This window comes from Mycteria americana, chromosome 3 (assembly GCF_035582795.1).
Source record: "Mycteria americana isolate JAX WOST 10 ecotype Jacksonville Zoo and Gardens chromosome 3, USCA_MyAme_1.0, whole genome shotgun sequence".
NCBI classification, from domain to species: domain Eukaryota; kingdom Metazoa; phylum Chordata; class Aves; order Ciconiiformes; family Ciconiidae; genus Mycteria; species Mycteria americana.
In genome coordinates this window covers 82,444,937-82,457,552 of record NC_134367.1, presented here as the reverse complement: position 1 = coordinate 82,457,552, position 12,616 = coordinate 82,444,937, and the positions used below count along the sequence as shown (strand labels likewise).

The window sequence follows — 12,616 nt, the reverse complement described above, 5'->3', positions numbered from 1 at the left end:
ACTGAACATCCTTTTCTTCTGACTCCAGGTGACACAAATATCACCGGACAGATAATAACCTAAACATCATCCGCTGATAGGGGTGTCTGCTGATAGGAGTGGAGAGCTGAGCTAGCTTGAGAGATTTGTGGGGCTGGTAGAACCATGCTGAATTTTCTATTTAGCCTTCAATTTGATGTCGCCCAGAACATCAGCCTGCTGGCTCATCTTCCCAACACTTCCTAAAAGTCATTTACAAGATGCTAAGAATGTAAGTCTCAATTTTTTTTTGACTGGTGGATGGGTAGATAGAGCCAAAACAACACTAGCAATGCAGATCTTGCCCTTCTGCAGAGACAGCTTTTGATCTTTGACTGAAAGAGGAATTTTGTCAGAGATTAATTCCATGAAAGCAGGATTGATCCCTCAGCTGCAGCTCAACATGGAGAACTCAAACATTGCAGCAACAGAGAAGGAGTGAAATACACACACGCACATATTCTTACTTACTTGCTGTATTTGTCATCATATTTGCAGATATAGCTAAGGTGAGCAGCAAATGCTTCAACCGCCAACGGGCATGGAATTTCTCCGCTTTTTCTCTTAATTATAACTCCTGCATCAATTAGAAACATAACAGTTTTAAATCCACATGATAGGTCTAGCAATTAAAAGATACGGTTCCTATATATGGTTTATTATAAAATAAACCTTATTGACAGTTTCTGCCCTAAAACTGGGAAGTTATCTGTAACAGAGATGCTATTTTGATTTTTTTTTCATTGTTAGTACATTGAACGAGTGGAAGGGGAAGAAGAGGGATCATTTTTCAGCTGGAAATGAAAAGGTGTTAGACACAAACACTTTTACCATATGTTCAGGAAAAAACACACATCACTGTAGTCCCACAGTAGCCCCCTACAGACAGTGTATTAGTCTCTCTGCTGTTGGTTCACAATGAGTTGTGGTCACCTCTAGAGCTGTGACTTGATATTTTATGCTTTGCGTTCTGAAGGTCCCAAATGAGTCCTTTGAAATTAAATCCTTTGCTTATCTCCACCCACGGGGGCCAAGAGCAACAGGACCTCCACTCCACTGGGTGCTACTTAACAAAGAAAAGAAAATACAATAAGAAGGAGCCAACTGGCTAAACCCAGTCAAGACAGAGGTGATGCTGGTGGGTGAGTTGAAGGAGCCACAACCACAGTACCTTTGAAATGAGAAGCAGCCTGACTCACTGCTGTGGGGAGCCAGAGCTCAGATGTACGCTTAGGTTGCTCAGCGGAGCTAAGCACACATTTCTCTGCCTGCGAGTGATTTTCCCTGCCCTGCCCAGTCAGCTGGCTAGATAATTCAGCTCATCACGGGGGATGATTATCCTGCCTACTGTAGAATCTGAGGTAAGGCAACAAGTCCTCTGCAGCTACCTACTAACCACTCTCTGCATAGACAAAGATGTGGCGCCTAGAGCAGGCTACTCCAAGAACAGGCCCCATTCCCTCACATGGTGCATCTTTGACCCGGCCTTCTCCAACACTACAGCAGTTATTTAGGAGTCCAACGCTCTCCCAAGAAACTCCCCTAGCTCTTCTCTGATTTATTCCTCCTCTCCTCTGTGTTTTCCCCATCTGGGAGAAGCTGCTAGTAGGAGGGAAGGATAAGTAAAACAAACTTGTAGTACTCTATTAAGGAGTCTGTTCCCTAACTTTTGACTTTATGTCCCCACAGGGTCTGATGGTCAGGTGTCCGGGGTACGGACCATCTCTTGCTCCATGTCTATGGCACACTGCTGTCCCCAGGCACACCACTATTTTTCTCCAGGTCTAGAGAAGCACAGGCTTGGTTGCATCCTTTCTCAGCATTGTTTCAGTACAGGCACAATCCCGGGCTTTCTCATTTCTCAAGCCTTCAAACCGTCATTGCCTTCCTTCTGCCAACTGTTTTACAATCATCCCAAAAATGCTCCTCACGTTTTGATTACAGACTTCACCATTTCATTTCTTCAGCTGGAAGTCTCATTCCATCCATTATCTCTGTCGAGCCCCCTGTGCTGTCCTAGCTGGCAGGCTCTATTTTGAAGCAAGACTTATAACACAGACTAAATGTCATGTTACAGCTGAGCCATGCAGCAATTTATTTGGGGTCTTTAAAGTCTGATTTTTCAAGAGTCCAAAATGATATAACCTCTAAATTGTTCAATATACTCTCCTTTCACCTCTGCCTCCCCAAGCTGGGTGTAAATGTAGCCCAAGGGGAAGGGAAAAAAAACCAATCAAATAAATAAATCCTTCATTACCTTCACATACTTATTATAGTGCTTTTTTGATCCTTCAATGAGTCCTACAAAAACCTGGCCATCATGCGGCAAAAACGGCTGATATACGACCAGCCTGCTGCATCAGTGCTGCAAAATCACTTGCCATCCCACCCGGGCAGGTCAGAAAAGGGCAAGTATGTTCCTGGTGCCAGTGTTTTACAAAAATTCCCCTTCTTTCTCCTCTTGCTCTCCTCTTTTCTCTTTCTTCCCCCTCTCCTCCTTCGGAAGATTTATATTTCCTTTGCAATTTTCTTCGTATTCACAATCCTTAAAAAAACGCATTGCGGTGGCAGCTATGTGGGTACCATATACTCCCTCTCACTTTCTATTATATTCCACTTAACACTCCTCTGTTTTGAGAATATAAATAGCTTCATACGCACATTATTTTTATAGCCTTTCCTAGGCTTGTTTCATAGCCATAGGCCACCTCTCCAGGGAAGACAACTGCCAGAGCTGGGTGGTTCCTAGCTGCAGGTCTCTGTGGCAAGCAGTCCCAAGCCAGCTGACTCACCTGCACGTCTGATGAGCTATTTCCCCTCCTGGTCCTCCCCCAGCATCACTGTGTTCCCATCCCTGGCAGCACTCCAGGGAACACACTGCATGCGCCGCAGCCGCAGCCTGCCTTTGCCTGCACGCTGGAAGGAGTGCCGGCTGCCAGCCACGACGCTGCCACTGCGAACAGGCATCAGCTTTTGGTTGTTTTTTTAAAGCTTTTTTAAGTTTTTAAGCTGTATGCTCATCAAGGAAAGCTTGCGAAATACCACCCCAAATGAAACAAGCAGAAAGACAAAAGTGTACATATGTTTGTTTCCTCAAACACTTATTCTAAGCCAATCTGTGACTTCAGGAGCTAGAATCATGTTTTTTAAAAATGGAGGCTCAGTAATTGCATTCACTTGCATTCACCTTGGCAAGCATGGAGTTTTCATAACATAATATAACCGCATGTTCCAAGTGCTGTATGGCTTTTTATCAGGACTTAGATTTGTTACAGTTCTTTATCAGAATTGCAGACAGTCAGCACTGCACAAGGTCTAATGTTCAAGGCCTTCCCATCAGAGTCCTCCGGCCCCATCCCCACCCTCACCATACTTTGACACAACCCCCTGAATGTAGTCTCTCAAAGGATATGTGGAAATTTAAAGTTAAAACCCTAAGCTTCCCCATCCTGAAACATACTTTTTAACATTATGCTTCTTTCCCCAGACTTTCCAGTTCTGGGCCAATCTCACTAGCTGATTTTTTCAGGAAATTAGATTGTCAACAGACATTCCTCACTCCAGCTCCTCCTGGGCTAAGAACCACACAGGGACTTATACAACTGCTTCATACAATTGTCATGCCTCCACAACATCTCCCACCTTCTCACAAGTCACTTGTGAGATGCCAACACGTCATTTGCAGCTCTTTAGTCCTTGTATATGTGGCCCAAGCTTTGTTTCCTATCCTTAGTTACTGTCTGCTTAGCTTTTAAGTAGAGCTGGTTGGTGAAGAGTAGCTGTGAAAGCTCTTCTCAGAAAGAAGGTACTTCTTAAAAAGATCTTGGGTTCAATAAGTTTTTGCTAAAGATGTCATTCTGGTCATCCTGCTGTGCAGCAAGTGAGGTTGCTACCTGCTCCATCCTGCTTCATATGAAAAATAGAAAAGATTGTAGTTCTTTCCAGAACATATTAATGGAGATGCTGGGAAAGTGGGCACCAGATCTAGAGTGGAAAAACAAAAATGCGGCCTTGTCCCACGGATGGGTAGGTTTGGGCCAGCACATACATCACCTGCTTTAGAATAGGGTAACTTTTTACTGTCTGGAGGTCCCAATCTCTTTTGGCTTCTCAGTTCTTCTGTAATACAGGCACAAGGAAAAATTAAACTCAAGTTAAGGCTTAAGGGAAATTAAAAACCCCACTGAATTTTGTTCTAGGCAGAAACTTTATACTTGATGGCAGAGTAAGCAGGACATTTTTGCAAGACTAGAGGAATAAGACTCATCCTTTAGCATATGAGATGATGTATTATGACACATTGGTTCAAAACATCCATAATAAATAACCTGCTGCATCTAAGAATAGTATTCATAGATCAGCTCTGACAAGTGTACTGCCCTCTGCTTCTGGCTTGGGTGGGATTTGCACTCCGAGTACAGGCAAGATTTACCTTCTCCACTTTCCTTTAAATTGCAATAAATAGCTCATTAGCAGCTACATCTACCTCTTTTCTCATCCTAAGTTTTGTTTTGACCATCTCTGGCCTTCTGTTTTTAAGGTTTTCTCTTCATGGCCTCCTCTACCCCCCATCAACATTTACGCTCAACCAAGTGCAAACGTACCATACATTGTCAGGCGATCCCACTGGTGCCAGTCTCTGTCCAACTACGCTGCGGGGGTTTTATTCCCCTTTGTCCCTACCTCCTCTCCTGTCTAACACGCGTGCTCAGCAGGTCTGTGCTACAGGCTTGCCTCAAGGAGCATAGATTCCTCCTCTTCCTCCTCTATATTTACATGCCTTAGAGGAGATGGTGGTGGTCCAGCTTCAAGTTGGTTTAAACTAGCATTGCTGCACTGACTTCAGAGATGCCAAATCAGAGGCAGGCAATCTGGTCTCCTGCCTTCCTACCGAGTCTCCATCTGTTCCCAGCTCTCCACTGTAGACTTTCTTCCCCCCAGCACCACCCTTTAAAAAGCCAGTCTCTGTTTTCTGCTCTGATTCACCGTGAACTATGTCAACTGTCCCAGCCAGCATTTGGTGAGCATCGTGTTGGGCAGGTCTTGCCCATCACAAACACAGGTCCTAATCAGTGGACGTTAAACTACCTCACACATGCAACTACAATCCCATCTATGCCAACAGACCCAAGGTCAATCGCAAGCACAACAGCTCACACCTCCGTGTATTGCTTGTAAAGGCTTCTGCCAGTGCAGAGTCTGCTTTTGCCCCCTCTTTTAATGGGGCAGTTAACACTGATGTTTACAAACAGCGTATTTTTCTAGTAATATTTATGAATTATAACCGAAGGCTCCGTGCTAGCCTATAAAAACCAGGTGACACACAGTGATAACTCTTGTCCAGTTAGTGCAGCTGAACAATCTGAATCCAGCAAAGTGCACAAGGGGAAACAGCACAAATCCTGATGGTGAACGCCCCTCATGGGGAGCAACACTGCTCCAGGGACTGGCTTCAGCAGGGTCCCCAAAGTGTCATACTTCCTTCACGTACATATTTTCAGCATTTGTGCTCAGACACTGGTCCATCCGAGTCACCAAGTCCTCACTCTGCTGCAGTGCCTGGCAGAATTCTTGGGATCAACCACACTTTGCTAAGGTAATAAGCCTTCTGGCAAGGCATTGAACAACACACTAAGTCAACTTCTCAGCTTACCATACAGTAATTCAAGGCCTTAACTTTGCTTCTGTAGCCTGTACACATATGTGAGAGTCACTCAGGAGTCAGAATATGAGTGCACAAGGTGGCTTTATATTTAAAGGTTTAGGTTCTTCTTATTTGTCTCAGGCAGTTATATATAAATCTGAATAATAAAAATGAAAAGAAACTGAAGCAACGTTTTCCCTGAAAGATGAATTTCAAAGAGTTAGCTAATCATATTGCATCTTACAGAAGTTTCCAAACCTTCTTAAAACCATCTGTATACTTTCAAAAAGGAAAAGATTTCAGTATCAAGAAGCTCTTTCCAATTATTTGAACTAGCCAAGTTATCTGTTTTTGTTTCTTTTCATCAACTGCTAAAATCAATTTAACATACAACAGGAAGCCTTAATCATATTTACTTCTGGCAAAAAGATGTTTGTTTGTGACTAAGTTTTTACTAGATAAGATAAATTAATTGTAATTAACTGGTCAGAGTTCTAAGTACATCATGATGTTTATTAATTTTTCTGGAGCAGCAATCCTACAAGATGCTTTGCAAATGGGGCTAGTATAGTGTTATACAACCCTCTTCCCATCTCTGACCATCAGCAAAGATATAATCTTTATACCTAAAGGGATACTGCCTCCACCAGCTCAGGCAAAGGAGAGTGCGTTAGCAGTAGGCTTTTAATCTTTGTCATGGAAAAAAGAATAGCTGTAGGAAGACACAAAAGGGAAGTCATCACTACTGCTACTGTTTATCTAGGATATTATGATCAAGCTCTTTGTTCAGGCTTATTAGCAACCTCGGTGACGCACTTTGCCCTGTCACATAAAGCATGTGGACTTTTCAGCAGTAGGAATATTGCTTACCTTGTTGAACCGGTGAATAGGCGTTGGTCAGAAAACGAAAGTGCCCTTTATTGTACCAGCAGATCAAGGACATGTTTCCCTTCATTCTTATTCTGTACTGTCCTCTGGACTGTGGAGTTGCAGGGTTGTTCAGCATGGATGGAGGTAGGCCTGTGCAGTCACTCTTCCTGGCGCTCAGCAACCCACAGCAGTAAATCTCTGCATGTGAACAAAAACATTGCCTATCAGCAAGCCACTGCATGGACTCAGAAAGCAAGAGCAGTGAAGCAAGTCTGAATGACCTGACTAGATAAAGAGCTTGTCCTACAACTTTCTAGTCCAGCAGGTACGTTAGCCAACTGGCCTTCTCCTGTAATACCAAAGTTTTGTGTCCGACATGGAAACCAAGACAAATGCAGAAAGCCTGCTCTCTTGATGAAATGTATTGACACCTCCTGCATAGTCATGATGAAATGACAAGGAGAAGAATTCAGGGTATCTTCCCAACAATAACATCTATAATCTGTGTAATAGTCTGCACACATGTTTAAAATTGGACAGAAAAAAAAAAGTGGTGATACTCATTATGGAACAAATCAGAATTTATGATCTAAGAGAGTCTGTCCTGGTTTTGGCTGGGATAGAGTTAATTTTCTTCCTAGTAGCTGGTATAGTGTGTTTTGGATTTAGTATGAGAATAATGTTGATACCACACTGATGTTTTAGCTGTTGCTAAGTAATGCTTATACTAAGTCAAGGACTTTTCAGCTTCCCATGCTCTGCCAGGTGCACAAGAAGCTGGGAGGGAGCACAGCCAGGACAGCTGACCCAAACTGGCCAAAGAGCTATTCCATACCATATAACATCATGCTCAGTATAGAAAGTGGGGGAAAGCTGGCTTGGGGGGCCGCTGCTCAGGGACAGGCTGGGCATCGGTTAGTTGGTGGTGAGCAATTGTTTTTCATTTGCATCACTTGTCTTTCTTAGGTTTTATTTCTCTCTCTTTTTTGTTATTGTCCTTTCCATTACAATTTTTAATTATTATTATATTTATTTCAATTATTAAACTGTTCTTATCTGAACCCACAAGTGTTCTCACTTTTACTTTTCTGATTCTCTCCCCCATCCCACCAGGGCAGGGGGAGTGAACAAGCTGCTGGGTGGTGCTTAGTTGCCAGCTGGGGTTTGACATGTTTGACGTTTAACTAAGAGAATAAATCATGGAGGGAGGGAAAGCTATAGCATCTTAGATGTTAATTGAAATAAAGTATCCTACATGACTCCCATGATGCTTTTAACCACAATACACATAGCTGACAAACTCTGGTTTAATCATCTACTGCTTCACTGTGCTGCCCAGTTCTTGATTTTCAGCTCACTACTCCTTGCACCTGCATCATCTGGTTTGTTAAGGAAATGTTGCTTAAGCAATTAAGAACCGCTGAAACCACTGTTTGATTTAAAAAAAGCATGTGACAAAAAGATGGAGAGGATGGAAATACAAGTTCAATGAAAACAGATTTTAGGGAAAGGAGATAAACCGAATAGCGCCCTAGTTGAGTGAGCACTGATCTTGTTCTGCACAGACATCAGAGGCTCCGCCGGTGACACATTCTGCTGCTCACAGCTTCTTTGCCTTTCATATGTGAAAGAGGCAACGAATAAAATCTAACACCACAAAATACGTCTCAATGCAGCCAGGTGGGCACAAACAAGATTTGGAAACAACATTAATAATGACAATGCTGGAATTTGTCATTAGGCTGTGAAATTATAACGGCCTGTTTCTGTTAGTCCAAGAGAAGCAGATCTTCTTGATCAAATTAACTGAACTCAAGGACATCTCGGATGGAAATTTCCTCAGTCTCCCTTGGTTTTGCATTAACCCACCCAAGTGGAAAAAAAACTGATGGGCATGGAAGCAGGTGACATCTGTGCACATCTTTCCTATGGCAGCTGAGGCTTGTGGTAGTTTAAAGCTCATCTGTCAGCTAAGTCTGCTTCATCAAATTTTTTATCGTGCTGAATTCTGCACGCTGGGTAACTAGATATCCTTACAGGGGAAACGCTAAGTCAGACTACAGCCAGCTTCCCCTGAGCATGTTACCTCTGTTCTTGGGTTTCGATTTATGTGGCTCTTCTGCCTCTATCTTTCTGGAATGACCTAAGCTCTTGAGTGCAAGTGCAACCTTTGTCCTTGGTTCACATAGTGCCTGGCATGCTGAGCAGCCCCTCAACAGCTCACAGATACTACAGGAATATCAATATAATAATTGGTAATACTCATTACTTGGTCCAGTTGCTGTGGGCAGGTCTACAAGGAGCTAAGGCTCTTCCATCAGAAATTTAAGACACTCATATTAGAAGAAGGTCAACCAACACAGCAAAAGGGCAATTTCATTTTGATGGAGAAAATGTGCACTCCATAGGTTATTTCTAATGAATGAATCAGTCCCTGGAAATCTGTAAGTTCCTTCCACAAAAGACAAGAAAAGCAGGATGGCAACAGGCTTACAATAAATATAGGAGGAACTGCACCTCCAGTGGAAGGCTTTTTTTTTTTTTTTTTTTTAATTTCTTGTCTTGCTAAGAGGTACACAAACAGCGTAGGCTATGTACCTGCAAACTTTGGCATTAACATAGCAAACTTTTAGAAAGCTTTCTTCTAGCCAATATTAAGATCTTCCTGCTCTGATAAAAAGCAAGTCTGAGAAGAATTTCCTTAGCTGCCTAAAGTTTATGACTCACTGAAGGGTGATACTTACTCTCTCCGGGAGACTGCAATGGTGTAAAACCAAGCTAATAACTACATTATTGTTCTAGAGCTTCAAAATAGCAACAGCCATCTTTGAGATCCCATAATAATTAATTGTAGCCTTTCCTTTAGCTCAGGCAATAAGCCTGGAGAAAGCTTCCAGCAGATGTTTCACTCCTCATACAGAATAATGGCAACCATTTCCTCTCTCAGGAACACACTATGTAACCTTCCTGCTGTATAGCCTAGAAAAGTGCAACACTTCTGCAAATTTACTAGCATCTCTCATCACGGATGACACCCTTAATCTGTAGAGTTTTTTAAAACCACCCTGTTTCTATAGCAATAGAAGCAATAAAAATTATGCCCATCTGGCTCAATGAAGTTTTTGTGTGTAATTAAATCAGAATCACAACAAGTGTTTGCCCCATACACTGGAGTCAATGGAGACAAGTTGTCCTCCTCTGGTCGTCTTAAACTGTAACTGAAATATAAATGCATGCACCTAAGCTAGCTTAGCAAAGATGAGGAAATGTGGTGTTGTCACCCAAGATTCATTCCCAGGGTCTCCAGGTGCCGGAGAGCTTGTGCTGAAGCCTGTTTCGCCATATCTTCATTAGTACTATTTGCAAAGACAGCCAGGCTCGAGCTAGTTCAGGTAAAAATACACATTCTGCAATCATTTATCCTGCATGCAATGCTGGGTCAACTCAGAGCTAGGGCAACTGGGGGGCCTGTTGTGGAGGAGATGAGAGCTTGCTTTAGTCCATGTGCTGGAGTTGCAGGATCCTGCAAAGCTTGTGGGAGTGCCATGGTTGCCCAGGCTGGCAACGCCTGCAGCTTTGCCAACCCCAGCCACTCTGCAGGACAGAGCCAGCTGCTCCTGCTTGTTCAGAAAGTGCAAAAGGGAGTTTTGGGGATCATATGTTTAAGGGAAGCATGGGACACAGGGCTTTAGGAGGTGCTGTCCTCTGCAAGGGACAACACATGCTTAGAGGGGCAAAAAGGGATGTGCACTATGAATGAATGTCACAGCAAATAATGACAGCTGTCTGCTTGCAGAACAGAGAATTTGGGGCATTTCAGTGCAGGTTTCCAGTTCTATGCAGAGGCCAGAGACAGAAATGCTTTGTATGTCCCCTGAAAAATAAAAAGAGGTCTATTCAGGTTTTTCATTTTGAAAAAGATCAAAGTGCCCTGTCTTATTTTCTGAAGTCTTCTCAGCTCTTGGTATCTTCAAAGATCTTAGAATTATGTTCACCGATATCCCTTTATATTACTAGGTGCACATTCTCTACTGTGGTACAGTGAATGTGCTACACAGCAGGCTTTCAATAAAGAACACTGCAGTTTTTGCAGTAATGCATGTGTGGGTTAGGAAAAGCAAACGATAGTTAAGGTTCCACAAAAGTCTTCACAGGATCACAGGATCCTATGGATTAAAGGATAATTCAGGTCGGAAGGCAACTCGGGAGGTCTCTAGTCCCATCTCCTGCTCCGAGTAGGGTCAGCTGTGAGGTCAGACAGTGCTGCTCAGGGCTTTGTCTTGTCTGGGCTTGAAACCTCCAAGGACACAGGCTGCACAACCTGTCTGGGCATCCTGCTCCACTGTCCTCAGGAAAACTCTTACACCTAGTCTGACCTTCTTCATTTGTTTCAGTTTATGTCTGTTGTTTTTTGTCCTTTCATGATGCACCACCGTGAAGAGCCAGCTCCATTCTCTTGATAACCTCCTCATGGCAGCGTAAGGCTGATGTTGGGTCCCCCCCAAAGCCTTCTCTTCTCAGGCTGAACAAGCGCAGTTCCCTCCCCATAGTGGAGCGTGTTGGTTCAGCCCCTGGTCAGGTTGGTGGCCTTCTGCTGAACTTACTCCAGTTTATCAATGCCTTTCCCATATTGTGGGGGTGTTTTCCAAAACTGTACTGAGTAGGAGGCAATAACCACCTCCCTTGATCTACAGGGGTAAGGCTACATTCATGTTAACGCAGCCCAGGATAGTGTTGACCATCTTTGCTGCCAAGGCATGCTGCTGACTCATGTTCAACTCACTGGCTTCCAAGACCCCCAGTCCTTCTCATCAAGAATTTTGAGAGGAACTAATACATTTTTAGTGGGTGCATCTTTCTAGATTTTCCAGAATTTCCTTTAGTTCCCTTAAATGTCAGTTTAGGTTCCCCAAAAAATTTAGTTTCTAAGCATTAGCTTATTTAAATCTCCCCCTATTTCTCTATTGATAGTCACAAAAAAATCCCAAACAACATAAAGCAGTTAAGATCAATACCAATTTCTTTTTGTTTTCAGTTTTCAATGGGATCTTTCTACTGCTGATCCTGCTCCAGCCCAGAAATGAAATTTTCTTGAACAAGAAAAGTCAATTCATCCATTTAAGAATGGGTCTTGAACTGTCATGAGCACCTGAGCATAGATGCTCTTCAACAGGCTCTCATGACACTTCTTGGTCATGGTGTGGCCCTGTTCAGATTTAGCTGGCTAAGCCACATACCAAAAAAGCATTAAGACCATTGCTGAGGGTGACTGTGTGATATATTAGGAGAGTAGCTCTGCTGAGCCCAGGCTTCTCTGCCTGCCTCTCCCTAAACATACTGCCAATGCAGTAGGATCCCAGCTTCTCTGCCTGTCTCTCCCTAAACGTACTGCCAATGCAGTAGGATCCCAGCAGGTGCTGGCAATACATTAGCTGCTTTGCAGTAGAGTCAGTAAACACCATCTCCTCTAGGGCTCTTACTGGCTTCACCACTGCTTGACATCTCTAGCATCTCACCTCTCCCAGTGTCTCAGAGTCCTTCCAGTTCAACATCCCCCTGCAAAAGCTCTGAGCTAGCCCCTAGTAACTCATGGCAAATGCAGACAATCCCATGTCCTTATTAAAAAGAAAAACATTCTCCCCATGATCTTCTTTATATAGGAGTGCCATGCTATTTTGCAAAGCCAATAAACATGCTACCTTAGTGTCTGCCCCCCACTCACCCCATAGCTTCGCCCCTAGGAAGGTGGTAGCATGTACCAGATCTGAAATTTAATTTTGGAAGCAGCTGTCAAATATAAAAAGTCTCATGAAGCCATATAACAGATCATGAACCAAACTGAAATCTCAGTATAGCATTAGCATATTTGATCAGATAGTAAGGCAAAATTACATGCTTTAAGAAGACATTACTGAATTTGCTACCTGCTAGAAACTGTTAATTTGAATGATCTGTTCAGTGTAAAGACCATGAATAATTCACCCCTGTGAACAATTTGAATTACCTGAAAGTAATAAACACTCAGCTGGTTTAGCAGCCATGCATCTTTTTCACTAGGGTTACGGACTAACTGCGTGATGCCAT

General features: G+C 43.1%; 1 protein-coding gene across 2 annotated transcripts in view; it reads right to left on the bottom strand.

Moving 5' to 3' along the window:
- The window catches only part of PGBD5 (piggyBac transposable element derived 5), a 79,030-nt gene that overhangs the window by 12,540 nt on the left and 53,874 nt on the right, over positions 1 to 12,616 (bottom strand). For both annotated transcript variants that reach the window (XM_075495858.1, XM_075495859.1), the window contains exons 5-6: positions 6,533 to 6,730; positions 490 to 595 (exon numbers count right to left, since the gene is read on the bottom strand). In XM_075495858.1, coding sequence (XP_075351973.1) covers positions 490 to 595; positions 6,533 to 6,730 — 304 coding nt within the window. The remainder of the gene's footprint in view (positions 1 to 489; positions 596 to 6,532; positions 6,731 to 12,616) is intronic.